At 42.0% G+C, this 20,142-nt stretch overlaps 1 protein-coding gene across 1 annotated transcript; it reads right to left on the bottom strand.

The window, feature by feature from the left end:
• Positions 1-62: 62 nt before the first annotated feature.
• LOC139368717 (cAMP-dependent protein kinase type II-alpha regulatory subunit-like) lies at positions 63-18,935 on the bottom strand. The gene is made up of 10 exons (XM_071108005.1): positions 17,588-18,935; positions 8,438-8,473; positions 5,855-5,991; positions 5,435-5,541; positions 4,499-4,652; positions 3,483-3,584; positions 3,271-3,345; positions 3,111-3,176; positions 1,730-1,868; positions 63-1,026 (listed from the first exon to the last, which is right to left on the bottom strand). Exons 1-10 carry the CDS (start codon positions 17,835-17,837, stop codon positions 905-907), a joined length of 1,188 nt encoding a protein of 395 aa, XP_070964106.1. The 5' UTR covers positions 17,838-18,935; the 3' UTR covers positions 63-904.
• Between the last annotated feature and the right edge of the window lie 1,207 nt (positions 18,936-20,142).

The following is a 20,142-nucleotide window of genomic DNA, read 5'->3' as shown; positions in this document are numbered from 1 at the left end:
GCAGCCTCGAACTATCCCTCAAAAACACCAACATAAACAGCAATATAATAAAGACAGGGCAGTTTAACAAAATGTTTGCTTTATTCTTATCCAGGACAACTCATTCAGAATGATCAAGGAGAAATAAGCACTATATTTTTGTTTTACATTGTCAGAGATGGTACTTTAGCTGAATAGGTCAAAGTAAAACAAAATGAATATATAATACATGAATCAATACAAGTGTGGAGTTAATGATAACAACAATAGCCCTGAAACATAGGGTATTCTGTGGTAATCACCGGCACTGAATCAATCAACAACAGTAGGAGAGCTTTCAGAAAGGACTCAACCCCAAAGAGGAAACACTTTTTATTGAAATAATATTTTATCAAAGCTTCTGTTCATCTTCATAAAATGTTTCTAAAACTTCTCTTTAAACCTTTATTTTTTGTGGGCATTTTAAACTTTTTAATTTGTTTCTTCTTTTTCACCAGGTGTCTGTGTGTGCATGTGTCCTTGGCTGAGGTTTGTGTGTGTGTGTGTGTGTGTGTGTGTGTGTGTGTGTGAGAAAGAAAAGGGCACGCCTGTATGTATGTATGCATGTATGTGTGTGTGTGTGTGAGAGAGAGAGAGAGAAGGGCAAGCCTGTGTGTGTGTATGATGTCCTTGCTGAGCTGTGGTGGCGTTAGAGTGGAAACAGCAGGGACGTTGCTTTTTAAATTGGCTGGAGCAGGTTCAAGCAACTAAGAATGTCTGTGTGTGATATTTATGGGTGAGTAGAAAGTGTGTGTACCTATGCGCAAGCTTACAAAGGAGTGTGTTAAGCTAGAAAATGTGTGTCAGGGTGTACTTCTGTAAGTGGTCTATGTATCTGTTCATCAATGTAAATGTGCGCGTGTGTGTAAGGCACGGAGAAGGGTGGTCATTTCAGGTCCATGCTGGAGCCAAACAGAGCCACTAGCTGTTCCTCGTAGTGGGTGATGTTCCTCTTCATGATCTCCTTACAGGAACCCAGCAGACGCTCAAACGCCTGAATGTCTATTACTGAAAAACACAGACAGAATCACTCACATAGCTGCACAACAGATAGATGGCGACATGGACCCGTATTCATAAGGTGTCACGGAAAAACAGCGCTGATCTAGGATCAGGTGCCCCCTGTCCATGTCATCTTATTCATTAGGATGTAAAGAGCAACACTGATCCTAGATCGACACTCCTACTCTGAGATGCTTTATGAATAGTGTGTCCTGGTAAAGGAATAGAAATACACTGTTGTAGCCTATGCTCCTGTATAGTTTATTTCCAACAGTTCTTTGCCATGCTTAGCTTAACCACCACACGGGTTGAGCCGGATATAGACCTTCCTGTCAAAACACTGAGATAAAACTACAGTAGAGCACACTGCTTTCAAATTAACATTTTTTGCACTCTACACCTGTAGAATTGTTAGATGTGTGTACACTTTGAAGTCATAAGAGAGATGACTATCACTATGAGAGAGAGAGCATCACGCAAACACCTGTTTGTCTGAGGGAATCATCTCTGCATTAGGTACTGAGAGACCGTGAAGGAGAGATACTCATCTAGAACACTTACAAGCCAGTAATCTGCAGTTAAGAGATTCAAGGAGACAAGGAGAAAATACCGCTCTCTGTCACACTGATGGACATCCACTCAGAGCCCAGGGCCTTTAAAATAAACTGACACACACGCACATATGTGTAGATGTATGAAGTGGCCTTACCCAAGCACTTGACCTCTCCCACAGCATACGCTGATGCAGCGCGGGGCTTGTTGGTGACCAGTGCCAGCTCCCCAAAGTACTGACCCCTGCTACAGCGGGTGATCTCCACCTCCGCATTATCCTCCTGGTTCACCTTCGTCTGGGGGAAAGAGGGGGAGTGAGAGCAGGGTACAGAAAAAAAAGAGGACAGGATGGGTTGTGGCTGATTTTGTTTACGATGACTTTAATATTTTTTTGCCGATTCAAATGACTGGTTGCCTATTTCAAAATTCACAAAATGTTTTGTCATGGCACACGAGCCACAGTGCCAAGGAAGCCCAAACATGTTGTTCACTAAGCAATAGGCCATGTCTGTTGCAGAGAGCTAATAACAAGCCAGATCTGGGTTCAAATACATGCGTATTTAAGTATGTTATTTAAATACTTGGTGTATTTTCAAATAATGTGGCCAGATCAGCTACTTCTATTTGAAGTATTTTCAAATAACTATCCTAAAACTATTCAAATACGTTTCTCCAAATACATTTTTTCAAATACCCCTAGGAACAAACAGACATGGGTTCAAATACATGGAGTATTAAATATTTGAAAATACACTTGTATGAGTATTTTCAAATACATTCCAATATTCAACTACTTGTATTTTCTGAGAAAAACTATCCAAACTACTTCAAAATATATTTTAAAGTAATTGAAATAACCTAAATATTATTTGAACCCAGGTCTGGATAGAGCCATGAGAAAATTAGTTTTGCTTTGTCATGGATATAAGATAGTACTTTTTAAAATCCATTTACTTGCACCAGCTAATACACAAGACGGCAAAAAATAACAAATGCACAAGAATGGAAATACAGACTTAAAGCAGCACATCAATGCATTAGAAAGATGAAAAAGCCTCAGTGTAAAACTTTGTCTTTCACTGTTCGGTTTTATAAACAAAGTGCTGCCACACCATTTACTAAGAAGAAATCAGATGGAGAAACTATCAGGATGAGAAGGAGTTCTGATGCAGGTACAGCCATCTAGTGCTAGCTAACATTAGGAACCATAGTTTGTTAGCTAGCTTAAATTATTTTTGGGGAGGGACATTTTGTGGATTGTAGATTTGACAAATATTCTGATTCGAATCACTAAATGTTGGCGATTTTTTTTTAAGGTACGCCGTGCTCAACTTTTATTATTACTATCTATTCATATTAATAATTATTATAATTCAGATCATTAGTCATACCATCTTTGTGTTTGGGTGCAGGGTTAAGCAGTACATATGAGAAAAAGAGGAGAGAAAAACAGGGTGACATGAACATAAAATAAAGCCACTTTTTCCACATTCTCTGGTGATGAGGCAGAAATGACAGGAGAAAACAAGTACTCTTACTTTGCTCTTCATCATTATCTTCACGTCTCCGGACTCCACAATGTAGAAACAATCTGCCCTGTCCCCCTATACAGCAACACAAACCGTTTACAATTGCCCATGGTCATCGTTACTAGTACGCTTTACAGTAATACCAAGAGAATCTTGGAGAACATCCTACCTGCATGATGATGCGTTCTTCATCAGAAAACGTCTTCATTCCTAATACATCCACAATCTTCATCCTCTCAGATAACTGAGAGAAACATCAGTTTGATAAGGAAAAGCAAAGGGAGACGTCCATATCAAATTAATATCAGTGCTACATTTTTCACTGTCGAGCTTCCTCAACTTCCTCCCATCCCACTCCCTTTCCCCCCCCCCCCCCCTCACCTCCAGAGACTTCAGTAGGGGCACAGACTCGACAAATTGCTCGTACAGCCTCCTCTTTTTGGCGTTGTTCTTCACAATGAGCCTACGGAACGTGGCCCGGTCCTGGTAGTGCACACAGACAGGATAACACAATCACACCGACAAACTGTTTCATTCTCCTGCTACAGGTTACATATCTAACAGACAAAAGGTATGGATAGATGACCTAATCTTCTATAATATTTACTATCATGATTAAAAATATTAATCATAAAGAATTTATTAAACTTCTATAGCACTTTTCATTACATAGAGTATTAAAGACCAAAGAATCTTAAAGCACAAAATCTAAGATCTATCTCCTACAAATGAAAGACCCACAACAGCCTCCCTGGCACCCAATTTATCACCCAAATGGGAAAAGTAAAGAAATAGCTGTAGACACTGAACAAAACAGGAAATCCAAAGACTGAACAGAATTAAGATGGGCTTCTGCTTCTCCAACAGAAATCGCAATCAGACTTGTCGGCGATGTCATGGCGACGTTGGCTAGCTAAGCTCATGAGTAGAAACACGTCGTCGGGTCTAACGGTCGTCTCGTGCCGAACTGAGCATGTGTAAGCAGTAAAACTAGTTTTATATCGATATGAAGTAGATTGACAAAAATGAAAAGGTGTCAGTTTGTCACTCTCATGAGGTTGGAGTACTAACATGTTCAACTACTCAAGACATTGGCTCAAATCTAGGTTGTGCCTTTAGATTGAGAAAATATACAAATAAGGAACTATTTTTCACTTCTCTCATTGACTTCTCAAACCCCAAACACTGGCCCGGTTTGTTTGGCAAGCGTTCCCAGAAATCTTGCGATGTCTGGGTTTAGAAACTCTGTGGTAAATCTTGTATCTGTAATGGCGTTATGTTTACCATTCTCCCTAGTGTCCACTGGGAGGTGCTGTGGCAGAGCACAGCAGTGAACTAGAGGTCAGAGGGTTAGGCCAGTGTGTGTGTGTATATGTGTGTGTGTGCATGATTCTCACCAGGCCCCAGAGCGCCCCCTCCTGGGTGGCAATGATGGTGGCAGCACGGGGGGTGTTGTACATCAGTGCCAACTCCCCGAAGCTTCCCTTGTTGTCATACTGGCCCACACACTTTCCTGCGCCATCAATCAGTACCACTATGTCATAGATTCCTCTGGAAGAAGAATAGGGGGAGGGAGACAGGGAAGGGAGAGAAATGAAGAATGTTCTAATAATATTTGAGCTCTCTACAAAATGCATTGTGTATAGTAATAACATAGGAGATATTTGCAGACTAATCTTCATCTATAATAAAGTTGATCAAAAAATAATTGGAGTATTGGGCTCTACTCTTGGGATTAACCAACCAGGGGTAGGGGGACTAACAGCAGGAGGAGCTCAGTTCTGGGAATTTATTTGGATGATACACCACCTGATTGGCTGCCAGGGTTGCATTGTGCTGTGGTAGCCAGTGAGCATTCACTTTGTTTGGGGGGATTAGTATGATGATCACTTGGCTATGTAGGTGACCAGGGGGTTTCCCATGAGGCTTTGCAAGGCAACACACAGGGAGGGAATAGGTTTTAACATGCTTATGACGTGCATCTAGCCCTAAGCCTCTCAGGGTGAGGCACTAGCATGACTGAGGAGGGAGCTTAAGGTGCAGAGAATAAGCCCACTCATACGCTGCGTCAAAATGGCACCCTATTCCCCATGTAGTGCACTTCTTTTGATCAGGGCCCACAGGGCTCTGTTCAAAAGTTGTTCACTATATAGGGAATAGGGTGCCATTTGGGAAATACCCATGAAGCCTAGGCCCAGGACACATGGCGGAAACAACAACTAGTAAAATAAGGCTCAAGGGGGACTTTTGTATTGTGTTTGGTATGAACGCTGCTTTCTAGCGAATGCCTTGATTGTAACGATTCTGAAGAAACCGTGCACGCACACACACACCTCTCAATCACATAGAAGTTGTCTCCATCGTCTCCCTGGTCGATGACATGCTCCTGGGGCTGGACACGCAGTTCAAACATGGCGTCCAGTACCTCTGAGAACTGTTCCTGTGAGGGAGGAGGGCAGCAGCAGGAGGGAAAGAGGATGATTGAGAACAAAGACCACACAATCACTGTCTGAAAAAACTACTCAACTTAATAATGGACGGAGTGAGTTGTGCCTGTCTGGCAGCTTGTGTATTACTGTGTGTTACTGAGTGTACCAGTAAGTAAAGACCAGGAAACCTTAACCTTTTGAGTCAATGTGATCTACAAGCTATTAGAACAGAAGTGCATACGACGGTGTGGCCCGTTATACTCTATTAGAGTGTTGGGGTTTCCTGTCACTGTGTGGTTAAAACCTCGGTCTCATCTTTTCTACCTGTTCCAGGGTCTTGAACAGTAGAATATCTTTGCAGGCGTCCTGCAGTCGACAGCGCTGCTCGTCTGTTTTAGGATGCACCACCCTGGGCTCCTCCACCTCGTCATCGTCGTCTGGGTTAAAGGCCTCCGCGCACACTGGCGTGAGAACACTTAGATTGTAACAAACACTTGGGGGGTAAACACAGATTGCCATCCTGTAGTCCTAAAAAACAGAGTTACCTCTGGTTTGTTCGGCCAGTCCTATGAGGTTAACACAGGCTTAGATGTTATATGTTTTGTTTTATGAGACAATATCAGTCAGTTAACATGACCTTTATGTGCTGTTTGTGCTTAAAGTTTTGATTAAATAAATGATTCAAACTGTAGAAAAAGTAAGATCTCCTAAGCCTGTGTTACCCGCAGACCTTATTTTCAGTGTTTATATAAAAACGCCATTCATTTCCCAATAGGCTTTGGCCAACGAGCCATGGCAGAGTTAGTGCCTACAAAAATATGCCATTACTATTGCCATCTATTACCACTTAGACTAACAGATGCTTGGGGGAGGGGGGGGGGGGGTCATCTTTAACACATAGAAGGCACAATATTACCGTAACACTTAAATCGTAACATGGTGGGGCAAAGAGTTCTAACTTATACTGTAACACATACGGGCCTGGGGGCACAATATTAGCACCACAATCAATACACCTAAAGACTCATTGTAAGGGATTACTCTGTGTGCTGGACACAACGAGGGAAAACATTGAAAACCACGCTCCAGGGGACTAATACCAGTGTGACACACACCTACTAGTTATCAGTGTTCAGTGGTACATTAAGACAACCAGTGACTTAGTGTTAACACCAAGCAGGCATAAAGAGGCCAGGTAAGACTACACCAGATCAAAGCACAAACACTGAACATGCAAACCAACATCGCTGCTGCAGATCACATTAGGCCAGTACTATTCAAAGTCAGGTGGGTGACCCCCGGAATTGCAGTGGGGTAGGCAAAAAAAGATATACACAGTGCCTTCAGAAAGTATTCATACCCCTTGACTTATTCCACTGTTACAGCCGGAATTCAAAATGGATTAAATAGATGTTTGTTCTCACCCATCTACACACTATAATGACAAAGTGAAAGCACGTTTGTAGAAATGTCAAATTTCTTGAACATGAAAATGCAGAAACATCTCATTTACATAAGCATTCACACCCTCGTCAATACTTTGAAGACCCACCTTTGGCTGTGATTAGAGCTGTGAGTGTTCTTGGGTAAGTCTAAGAGCTTTGCACATGTGAATTGTACAATATTTGCCCATTATTCTTTAAAAAAAATTCAAGCTGTCAAGTTGATTGTTGCTTAACAGCCATTTTTAAGTCTTGCCATAGATTTTCAAACTGATTTAAGTCAAAACTTTAACTAGGTCAATCAGGAACATCTAATGTCGTTTTGGTAAGCAACTCCAGTGTATATTTGTTCTTGTGTTTTATGGTATTGTCCTGCTGAAAAGGTGAATTAGTCTCAGTGTTTGGTAGGAAGCAGACAACCAGGTTTCCTCTAGGATTTTGCCTGTGCTTATAGCTGTATTCCATTTATTTTTATGTTAAAAACTCCCTAGTCGATGACAAGCACATACCATAACATGAAGCAGCCATCACCATGCTTGAAAATATGTTTTGCTGTATTACTTAAGAACTTTTTTTGCAAACAGGATGCACGTTGGATAATTTTTTTCTGTATAGACTTCTTTTCACTCAGTCATTTAGGTTAGTATTGTGGAGTAAATACAATGTTGTTGATCTATCCTCAGTTCTCCGAACACAGCCATTAAACTTGAACTGTTTTAAAGTCACCATTGGCCTCATGGTGAAATTCCTGAGCAGTTTCCTTCCTCTCTGGCAACTGAGAAGTGACTGGGTGTATTTATAATTGCAATAACTTCACCATGCTCAAAGGGATATTCAGCTTCTGCCTTATTTGCGAAGCATTGGAAAAACATCCCTTTCTTTGTGGTTGAAAATGTGCTTGAAACTCACTACTAGATTACAGATAATTGTATGTGTGGGGTACAAAGATGGGGAAGTGATTAATCATGTTAACTATTATTGAACACGGAATGAGTCCATGTGACTTGTGATTTGTTGTTGCCATAAAAAATAAAAAATGCATTGAATACTTAAAAAATATATTTTAATTTAAAAAAATCAAATTAATTTAAAAAATCATTTCTACAAACAAAATTCCACTGACATTATGGGGTATTGCGTGTAGATCAGTGACAAAATGTGGAAAACGTAAAGGGGTGTGAATATTTTTTACTGAGAAAGATAATTTGAAAAATAAAAATATTGAGTAAATGAATGTTTTTGTTCGAGAGAGATTAAAATGTAGCCTAATTAACTGAAGGTTATTTGTTGATGTGAAAATAACAATGTACATATTCTAAGGTTGTGCCATTAGAATTGAGGTGGAGACGCCAGCCTAACTGGCGAGAAAAATGGGGTCCCAAAAAAATTGGATAAAAAAAACTTGAAAAAAAAAAAAGTGTGAATAACACTGCATTAGTGAGTAGTGACATCAAACAGGACTTACCCGACACTCTCCGGTTATATCTGCTGGGAGGAGGGGCTGGAGAGAAGGAGGGAGAAAGGGAGGGAGAGGGTTGGTGAACACTCTCTCCTGTTCACAGATCGCTGCAACTGTAGAGCCTGTGGTTACGACCTCTGACATTGCTAGCACTCTTGAAACGGCAGAGAAAAACAACTCAAACACATGAAATGAGACCGTGCCGACACACACAATCTTCTACACTGCAATAAAGCCAGACAAAATAACACAAAAGTAGGATTTAACAGCTCTTTTATGTATTTTTAAGCTTATTAAATGACATGATCCGTACAGGTGCACCTTGTGCAGGGGACAATAAAAGGCCACTAAAATGTGCAGTTTTGTCAAACACCACAATGCCAAAGATACCTCCAGTTGAGGGAGCGTGCAATTGGCATGCTGACTGCAGGAATGTCCACCAGAGCTGTTGCCAGAGAATGAAATGTTAATTTCTCTACAATAAGCCACCTCCAATGTTGTTTTAGAGAATTTGGCAGTACATCCAACCGGCCTCACAACCGCAGACCACGTGTAACCACGCCAGCCTAGGACCTCCACATGAGGCTTCACCACCTACAGGGTCGTCCAAGACCAGCCACATGGACAGCTGATGAAACTGGAGTATTTCTGTCTGTAATAAAGCCCTTTTGTGGGGAAAAACTCATTCCGATTGGCTGGTCTTAGCTCCCCAGTGGCTACACCCCTGCCCAGTTGTGAAATTCATAGATTAAGGCCTAACGAAATTATTTTAATTGACTGATTTCCTTATATGAATTGAAACAGTCAAAACGTTGAAATTGTTCCATGTTGCATTTATATTTTTGTTCAGTATAGAAAAAGTGCATCATTGTCAAAATCTTTCACTATCGCTTTAAGATCAGAGTGACAAGTTACAACATATTTGTAGCCAACAGAGCGAGCATTGGTGCAAATGAGAGCCATGAGCACACAGCCACCGCTTGCTCCTCATCTCCCTACAGTGCAGTGGCAAGCATGTGTTACGTTTCAGATGGTGTTAACATAATTACATTTTTATGGATTTTTGGAGTAGAATATATTTTTTTTTAAGTCACCACAGTTGTTCTACAAATAAACATTTCCCAGGGGGCATGTGCACAGACCCCCGCAGCAAAGAGAACCCCCCCCCCAACCTTTGCCACCGCTGCTCAAACAGATCCTAGGGGAAACACTATATTAACATAATGATTGTTTCAGTGTCATTATACTAAAGTGCATTTGTGGTAAGCAGGGGATGAGTGTAGACTAAGTGTGTCATTGTGCAAGGACATGCGTGTTTGCATGTGCTGTGTAAGGAGAGTGTATGAAGTGCTCTTGCCCGTCATCATGTGTGGGGGATAGCAAGTGCCTGAAGTTGCCATGACAACAAAACACAAGGAAGACCTCATTGCCATAACAACCCCCCCCCCCCCCGAAACCACTTCTTCCTAAGTAAAAGGTCCCCCCTCTACCCAAACACCCACTCATAAACTCCCTTAAGGACGAGACGTTATCACTGTCTGCTGGCCTTACTAATTGCAGCTAGAGCTAAAGACAATCAAAGTGGTACTTGTTCGTTGAACAGACATCCCTCACCCCCCCGCCTGTTGCTCTCTCCGGCTTTCTCTCCTCTCAATCCCCACACCCACTCATTGTCTGTCAGTCTCTCACTATCTCTTAGTCCCTCCCTCTTTCCCTCCTTGTTCATGCCCACCCCTGTAAAAAAAAATAAATCAACCATGATAAAGTGGAAAAGGAAACAAATGCAAAAAGGAATGAAGTGTTGGTGCTCGCTGGTTACGTTCTTGCAGTCTTCGACAGCCCCCCCCGTGCAGATGATCAGACTTCAACGCCTGGAGAAGTGTTTCTCCTGGCCCCACATGAACATGACAGAGCATCATCTCATATGCACAGACAGAGTGACTGTTTATAAAGACAGGGCTGTGAAGCAGCAACCAGTGTCAATGGCCTATTGGGCAGAGCAGGAACACACAAGGACATTGAGAAGGGAAGTGTAGTTGTGTGGCTGGAGGGTGGGGGACTAGGGGGAGACTAGGGGTTAAATCAGCACATGCTCAGTGTTGGCATACTGTTCTGGTTAGAGCACCGCAGGGACAGGACAGGGGCGTCTGTGTCTCCAAACCAACACGGCTGACCTTGCCTCCGCGGCAGAGCCAGCCATGGAAGCAGCAAGGACAACAGAGGCGGTTAGCCTGGCAGGGAGCTCTCCCTTTTAGATACTGCCACAGCTGTATACACCTGACTCCCCATGAAAACAATCTTTATTGCAGTCAGGGCTGTCACACTGCTCAGATGATCAGATCTCACAATGCCTGGAAAAGTGGATCATCATAACTCAGGAAGCACATTAATAAATATATAGTCTGAGATATGAGATAGCACAGCGGCAAGAGATGAGCTGGAAGGCGAGCACATAGAAATGGAATGAATAGATAAAGGTCCACCCATTATGCCATCATTGACTTGAATGGGGACACCTGTTCTATTCATTTTAATTATTGGCGAGCCATTGGCTACTAATTCCTTGACGCAGCCATAGTGGACAGGGTGCCAACTCAGACGCAGCCATAGTGTCTGCTAGCTTGTTGTTGATGCTCCTCTGTGCTGATCCAGAACATCTCTTCTGCTAATCTAATTGTTTTGACACAGCCTCCTAACCAATAATCAGTGAGGCCCAAGCAGGGTTGGGTAGTAACGGATTACATGTAACTTTACGTCATCAGATTACAAAAATTTACTTTCTTAAAAACAGCTTATTACTTTCGGGATTACTTCATCTCATGTTAAGAGGTAATTTTATGAAATTGCCATTGCTGTCATTTTGCACACCATCAAGACTTATCACATGCTCTCAAAGATTCTATTGTTCGGTTGATCGTCCATCAAGTGTGGATGGCCTCTTATGGTAATAGGCTATATTTCGAGTTGGCGATCTAGCTAACTACTTCCTCAACTGGTGAATTAGCCACAAATTAATTAGCCTGTGTGATATTAGTGCCCAAAAATATGTAGAATAATGAATGTCTGTTGAACCCAAAAATATATCTAAAAATTCTGGAACCCTTATTGCCTAGTTATCATACACCAAATTCATGACAAACGCTGGTTCAGGTTGCACATCAAGATATCTGGTGTCATGCATTCGTGCCTGAACATGTTGTTAGAGTCAACTTTATTTCTTGAATCATACCGTTTTCGTAGTCTAGTACACTTCTGAATGAAACCCTTTGAAAGACTTTATAAGACTGAGGCTACAAATTTCTTCAATTGCGTGACCCCACTGCAATTGTGGCGCAACCAAGTCATGAGCTGGTGCCACCAATTGAAAATGCTAGTTTGGAGCCCTGTGACTATGTTCTTACACATCGAATAGAACGTGTGAATTATAGGATATACTCTCATGCTAGTCCCCATTTGGAAATGCTCATGTTACTAAATTTAAAAAATGCTATGTTAGATTCATGTTTTAAGTATGTCTGGGTTTTAAAAGTGAAAGTAATTCAAAAGTATTCCAAATGTAATAGGATTGCATGACTCATTCTGAGTAATTGAAAACGATTACGTTACTGATTACTTTATTTTTCAAGTAACAATGCCCAAACCACAGACAATGAAGTATGAACTAAGGCTAATATTGTCTAGGTTCCATTTTTACATTTTTATTTAAACACATGGATGTAGCCTACTCACTGCTTGTCTCAAGAGGGCCCATCTGTGTGTGTGTGTTTTTCCCCTGTATGTTTATAGGCTAGGCCTTTCATTTTTTTAATGATTTAGCCAGGATCGTCTAACAATTTAAAATGTTTTCCAGGGAGACCTGGCCTTGCTCACACACACGTATGTTAATGAAAACACGTTCCAAAAAGCCCTGATGGGTCAAGGAGCGTTGCCATGGTCTTCATTCACCCAGCAATGTGCATTTATATTCCTAGACGTCACCAGTCAATGTGGCACATCCCAAAGTGCAGTGCTCAGCACTCTTCGACAGCACTGTATAGACTAGTCACACGGCTTGTGTAATGAGTAAATCCACACACACAGTCCACCATTTTCCCTGAACATGAGGATGATGGTGTGGCAAGGTAGCATATACAAGTGTTCCTGCAGTGTTCTGCTTTAGAGACTTAATAACTTTGTCATGTTTTGGTAGCAGATTGTAGAGGCCCCAGCCACACACTACAACAAGACATGCTTAGCAAGGACCGCTGAAAATCATTTATCGTATGGTATGTCAGTGAAATTGCTAGGGCAGGCCAAACACTGGGAAAAACATGTACTTACGGGTCTAATTTTCCCACACCCACAAGTTTACCACTGTGTGATGGAGAACATCAACATTACACACATTGTGTTTCTGCTCTTTGCAAGAGGATTTCCACTACAAGCTGAGGTACAAGAGATTACTCTGAATTTTCAGCTTGACTTTCAACTGTCGTACTCATGGAAATTAACTACAGTATATTTTCTCCCCATGACTTTTCCAGCTTTCCCTCTCCCCTGTCAATCTGCCTCCTTTACTACACCCAACCCTCACTTGTCTCCATGTCCCCCCCCCCCCCCCCCCTCTATCATTCTCCAGGCTAGTCCTTAAAAGGAGAAGTGGCCTTGTCCTGTTTAGAGCTTGCGTTGTTAACCCCTTCTGGACTGTCAGTGATGGGTTAGCCCCTATATGTCAGAACGGTCTGGGTGCCAATTTAATGGCGGACGCGCTAGCTAGGACCTCGGCCAAAGACGTAACTCCCGCCCCATTGGAAGGCTATAGCCTAAGTCAAGAGAAAGACTTTAGGAGGAAGAGCCGTGGAAGGTTGTGTGGTCAGAGAGACAGTAGTGATGGTAACAAAGAGCACTGACTCACTATCTGGGCCCATTTAAAGTAACAAAGGCTTCCTGAACCCACATTATCAGGCTTATGTTTAAAATTTAACAATTGAAAGTGTGTAAACTATCAAAGAAATACTCGATGGGTAATGGGATTGGGCAGAATGCCTAGCAACCAAATATGAACATATTGGCCTTTACAGAGCTGTGTAGACCAGACTTGCTCCTGAAAATCAGAGTGTGGTGCTGGTGCCAGGCTGGTGGATGTCCTAATTTGACCAGCCACCCCGCTTCACCACTGTCCTGTTGAGATTCTCTCTTCCAGAGCTGACACACACAAATGTTGATTTTTGCATTGAGAGAAAAAAATGCTTGCAAATGCTCTGTGTGACCACCTGCCAATGTAGCTGGTAGCGATAGACATTCTACCAGCCATTTCCAAAATATACCAGCATTTGGTGTGTGTTAATTTCCCACCCTGGTGCCCTTTCAGATAATAAATTATTGAAGCTATGCAAAGATGCCTGTATCAAAGCCACTTGTGGATGGCTGAGGACTGAACTATTACTGAACCCCTGCACTTTATCTACTGTGTGATTAGGCAAGGTTGCTGTCTGTCCACTTTATTCCCACTCCAATGTGTTTGTGAGGACAGCGCCAAGGTTGCCGGCCCAGTCTGTATTCCCTCTGCACTGACAGGACAAGGTCACCACAAGCCAACACAAATTTTTTGTTCCATGTTCGTTCTGTGGGAGGTGTCAGACATCTTCCATGACCATTGTCATGTATTGCAGCCTATACGTCAAAAATGTAGTTGCTTGGGATAAAGGCGTCTGCTAGTAAAAGGTCATATAAAAAATGTAATTGTTTTTAAATATGTCATATATAAAATGCTATAATAAATACCAACAAATCTATTTGTTAGCAAGCCAGGCCCTGAAGGCCCCCCCCCCCCAGCATCTTTACAGCGACTGCCTGGTGCTCCCACTCTCGAAGCCCCTTTGTCCCGTTAAATCGTACAAATGACATCTTCTCCCTAAACCACCTTGTCTAATCAGATTGAGAAGCTATCCTGTTTGAGAGGGGAGAGAAAATGGAAAAGAGTCAGGGAAGGACAGCCATGGCGGTCTGTCTTCAACTTGATTTCAATTTCAACGTTGATATTACAGTGGACCGGTAGCATCATCAACTGAAAGGCTAATTGATGCACAACGACCGATGATTAACTATCTGAGATAGTTAATAAAAGCATGCAACAAGAGAAAATGTTTGCAGTCTTCCTGTTAGCCATATCAGAATTTATCAGAGGTTATTATGCATTGCATGACAATATGTTATTAGAATGATCCAAACGGATGGTTTCCACATCCTGCAGTGTAGGGAAGCCGCATAAGGTCCAAGTGAACCAAGTGAATAAACACGGTGACAGCCCGTCTTTCAACGTGGTGACTTCATACAGTAAAAATGGCATATGGGAGAGCGGGCCGTGTGAAATGCATATAAAAGAGAGGATGTGATTTTCCTTATTTTTCTGCCACAGGAAATGGGCAGGGAATGAGGAAGTGCCAAAGTTCAGATGCTTTTCAAAACGTGACTAATAAATGAAGCAGTAAACTGCATGCATGCCTAGTTTGCCTCCCCATTCACGCTCACAGGGAGAGACGGGGAGCGACTTTAAAGCCAGTGTGGAGTGTGGCTCTCAAGGGATGCTATCCATTAGATTAGCCTAAATGCACAGTCTGGACTGGTAATTAGGTCACCTGTTGCACAACTGACAGGGACCACATTTTCCCTAGTGATGGGCGGGAGGATTTCTATAGTAGAGTATCGCAATATGGGCCCAATCTCTGTCCATGCCACATAAGACTAACTGACATGTGTTATTTCTCTTCTCAATGGCACCCAAACGTGTTTTTCAAAGTTTGTATGTAATGCAGAAATACTAGGATATTTCCAAGAGTGTATTTTCAAACTGCTGTGACAGAAAATGTAATGTTTTGGCATGTTCCTGGCAATCATACAGCTGGGAGTTGTATGGCCAGTTCATGGGATCCAGAATCTGGTTACAGCAAACCTGAAGCAAAGTGACCTCACAATGGTCTGCTGTTTGTCATGTCTTCGTTCAGGTGACTCATCTATTCATAGGGCCTTATAATGCCCTATCAGACAAGCTATGAAGTGCCGGTGTAAACAATTCCTTCTCTGCTTATACAAACTCCCACTTTTAATTAGAGGTCGACCGATTAATCAGGGCCGATTTCAAGTTTTTCATAACAAAAATCGGTAATCGGCATTTTTGGACACCGATTATGGCCGATTACATTGCACTCCACGTGGAGACTGCGTGGCAGGCTGACTACTTGTTATGAGAGTGCAGCAAGGAGCCTAGGTAAGGTGCTAGCTAGCATTAAACGTATCTTATAAAAAACAATCAAACTACACATGGTTGATGATATTACTAGTTTATCTAGCTTGTCCTGCGTTGCATATAATCGATACGGTGCCTGTTAATTTATCATTGAATCACAGCCTAGTTCGCCAAACAGGTGATTTAACAAGCGCATTCGTGAAAAAGCAATGTCGTTGCACCAATGTCTACCTAACCATAAACATCAATGCCGGTCTTAAAATCAATACACAAGTATACATTTTTAAACCTGCATATTTACTTAATATTGCCTGCTAACATGAATTTCTTTTAACTAGGGAAATTGTGTCTCTTCTCTTGTGTTCCGTGCAAGCAGAGACAGGGTATATGCAGCAGTTTGGGCTTTTTTAGTCCGCCAATAATCGGTATCGCCGTTGAAAAATCATAATCAGTCGGCCTCTACTTTCAATACACCCCCCCCCCCCAGTTCTATTCTCCCCCTCTTTAGAGCTCATTTTTTCCTCTTCATCTCCCAGTCCAAGGTCACTGAGGAAAAAATGAAATGTGCAAAATATGTGCCATTTGGGCTCATTTGAACCAATAGCCTTTCTACCTCAAGGAAAATAGGATTTATGCAACAGTTTGTTTTCAAAACTATACCATAATTTATTTAAGTAGCTTAAAATGGGAAATCTGCAGTACAAAGAACAACAAAGCGGTCACACCTCCACTGAGTTGGTAAACAGCGAAGGGACAGGGCTGGAGAAATGTAAGCACAGACATAGCTATGAACACAAGGACTGACCATCCATGAGATCAAAATGACAGTTTTAACCATGTGCTGAGGCTACAGTATACAATGTTTGATTAAGATTACTTCGTTTACAAACAAAGGAGTAAAATAAGCTTATATTTTGGGTTCTGATGGGGTTACACAATTTAACTAATCTAATCAGACACTTATATGTTTTAGTCTTCAAGAATGTATGAATTTAAGTCAGAAAATTGATGTAGCAATCGCAGAACAGACCCTTTTAACTATGGAGCTGAATATTACTTCAGCTACGGTCACTTACACAAACATGCTACAAAACCTGATTATCCTCAGTACATCAAGTTTGACAATGGGAACCCTATCATGAGGACAAAAAGTCTGCTATAATACGCCAATAACATTAAGAAATGTCCTAGTGGGTCAGTGTCTGCCTCTCAGGGGTATGAGAGGAGTTGCGTTATGCATGAGATGATTTCCCCACTAAGAGAGGAATTCAAATAGATGCGATTGTCATTAGAGATCTGTTTACAGACACCCCACACATATAACCAATGAGGTAATTGCAATCAATCTCACAACCGCCAAATACAGCCAGAGATTAAACTGAATTCCAAGTCATTCATCAGCCAATGAAAACACATTTTGGAATTGCTGTGATCACAGACCGGAGCTCATTGACAAAAACAGAACGTCCATTCACAGCAGAACAGCCCCTGAAAAGCAATGCGATCTGGGTCACGTTGCTCTCTCAGCCTGCAGAGAGCAGCGGACTTCCTGGCATCTTATGTCCGGGAACAGCCTGGGCTGGCAGATGTTATGCTGGCCACATCTTGTTTCTGTAAATAGGGTTTTCATGGCCTGGGTGTGTGGTGAATGCACTTATGTCATCATTGAGGACATTAAACAGTAAGATCAGCAGACATCTGATATAACATGTCTAACCTATATAACGTCACAAACAGGATTGCAGCCATAAGTCTTACTAGTTTAGTTAGGGTTCTCCAACTCCAGTCCCGGAGTGCTACTGGTTGTGCAGACTTAGTCCAATCCATCTGTACTCATCTCTAACAAATCAGTTTCAAATAACCAACTAAGCATGACAGTATTCAGTTTGGGAAATGATTAAGTGAATCGGCCACATCAGGCTGCAACTTACGCTCGAAATCAGACTCGTCGGACCCGTCTTCATCGTCGCCATTTGACTCTGTTTGCATCGGCTCCCCATCGAACACCACTCCCTTCCCGAGCTTGACAGCAGCACCGCCCCCATCTTGGCTTCTGGTGTCCCGCAAGCGCGTGAAATATTGCACGGCGAATTCCACCAGGTCTGTTGGCCTTTGTCGAAGCACCTCCACAGTGTAGCCTTGCAGCAATTCCGTCAATCCCACCGGTATCTCGATACTCATGACTGTTTTTCGAGGGTGCTATCTAACTAGAAAGATGTTCAGGTATACTGTTTTTCGTACAAAAAAAAAATATATGAATTCAATATCCGTCCATGTGTTGCACGCTACAGCTCCTACTGGGGGGAGATAGCTGACACTTACAACAGCTTCACAAAACTGGGTTAGTTTGCTGACATTGATAACAGTTAGCGGTTGCAAATTTGCTTAGCTAGCTAACAAAAATGTCCAAGCAAGTAACGTAGTGACACTGTCGATGGAAGGCCGGTCTTGTTGTGTAAAGAAAGCAATATAACCCCAGTGACGTTAACGTTAGTTTATGATATCTGAGCTGTCAAGTTGGGTAACTAGATAGCTAGCTGCTGCTATACCAAGCTGACAAATGAGCTCGATGGCTAATAAATGGATGCCACAAATGATAACGAACGTTGTTAGTTAGCTACAGTAATGTTACTATAGTTTGTTCCCTCGCTGTCCTCCCTGTTCTTTATTTCGCCTCCTCTTTTTCGCTCGTTTCTTTGCCAGGGTAGCGACCAAACCCCGCCAGCTAGTGGTATATCCAATCAATACCCGATCAAAAACTTAACTGATTAGCGAACAGGCGATGTATAGTACACCACCAGCCAGCAAACGTTAGCCAATAATTAATGGGTGGGCACTGGGACTTGTTACGTTAGCTAGCTAGATTAGCTAACTACAGTACTAGCCAGTTGGTTTCGAGGAAAGAAGAAACATCTAATTAAATATCCGAAGTATTTCGCCTTCGCATTATACGGATAAAGTAATGGCGGCTAAAATCTACCAATAACGTCCCTTAAGCTAAATGCCGGTAGCTATAACTAACAGCTGACTTCTTATTGCTGAGTCCAGGCAGACAGTTCAGTTGCAGCAGACAATCCGAGCCCGGCTTAATTCCAAGCCCCTGTAGACAAGGAGCGGTAGGAACAACCCAAACGTTAGCTTGAATTACCCAGTGTTTCTCCAACGTTAAAATAAAAATGTGTGGCATAAATATTGGTAACGACGTTCCTCGTGATTTTCCGTAAATCTGTTTCTACCTCCAGATGAGGCTCTTCTTTTCGTTACTTCGGGGTGAGTGGTAGACACGGTTGATTGACATGCCAATGTACCAATCCAATCTAAGACTCATGACACGCAAGGATCAATTAGGGGATTCGATGAATTCCCCGGGTGAACCGAGTTAACATTGAATACATTCGATTTTGAACCGGGCTTCCTCCGGGCGTGAGCCGGGTGTCCCGTTCTGGCAGACGGGGAAGTCGGCTCTAAAGAAAAGTGACAGGTTAAAGCTGCAATATGTAATATTTACATAGAAATGTGAGTTATAGATCTGTCATTCTCATTGAAAGCAAGTCTAAGAAGATATGTTCTATGTGCGCAATCTTAAGTTTAGTTTTTGCATCTTTTACTTTCGGATTTGTACACCATCTTCAACTAGCTGAAAATACAGCATTGTTGGGTATTGAAAATATATTTCACAGCAGTTTAGGTGGTACCATGATTCTCTACATTATGCATAGTTTTTTTTTGTCACAAAATGAAATTAGTCGAAATATTCGATTTTTTGCAACCAGGAAATGGCTGAGCGATTTCTGCATATTGCACCATTAAGTACTTGGAGTAATGAGTTTGATTATTTCGATAAAGTGATTGCTTTAAATAAAACATCTTTATCTGCCTTCCCAATGAAAATAGATGTATGTTTCTGAACGATGCACTATGCTGTATTGTTGACAACAGGGCCTGCTCCAGGCATAAGTGATCGCTTATGGTTGTGCATCAGCATTTTTTCTCTTGTTATGTCAGTCACTGACAGTCACTCAATTAGCCATGTCAGCTAACAATGTTTTGATTGGTAAATTAGTCTAGCCAGCTATCTAAACTTATAGTAATCATGGCCGAATACCAGATAGGCATGCAGGGCACATGCCCAGGGGCCCTGGCCTCCAGGGGGCCCACATTGATTTTTTGTTAGTCACGCTCACTCAGATATCATTAACATGACATACGTCTAGGTAAAATGTGTAGTATTGCCAGAAATTAGGTTTAAAACTGAAATAATGTCTCTCTACCCCATTGCAAAATGGGTAGAATTGCAGGAAATTTTCTCTTTCGCTTAGGGTCTCCAAAAAGCCAGCACCGGCACTGGATAACAATATGACCGAGTGCTGCAGATTACTGTTCATTTTTAGCAAACCGTGGCAGCTTCAAACCGTGGCAGCTTTATTTGTATTTATTAAGGATCCCCATTAATTGGCGCCACAGCAGCAGCTACTCTTCCTGGGGT

This window comes from Oncorhynchus clarkii, chromosome 16 (assembly GCF_045791955.1).
Source record: "Oncorhynchus clarkii lewisi isolate Uvic-CL-2024 chromosome 16, UVic_Ocla_1.0, whole genome shotgun sequence".
Taxonomy (NCBI): Eukaryota; Metazoa; Chordata; class Actinopteri; order Salmoniformes; family Salmonidae; genus Oncorhynchus; species Oncorhynchus clarkii.
Note: the sequence above shows the minus strand (reverse complement) of the source record. Positions and strands in the feature narration are given on the sequence as shown.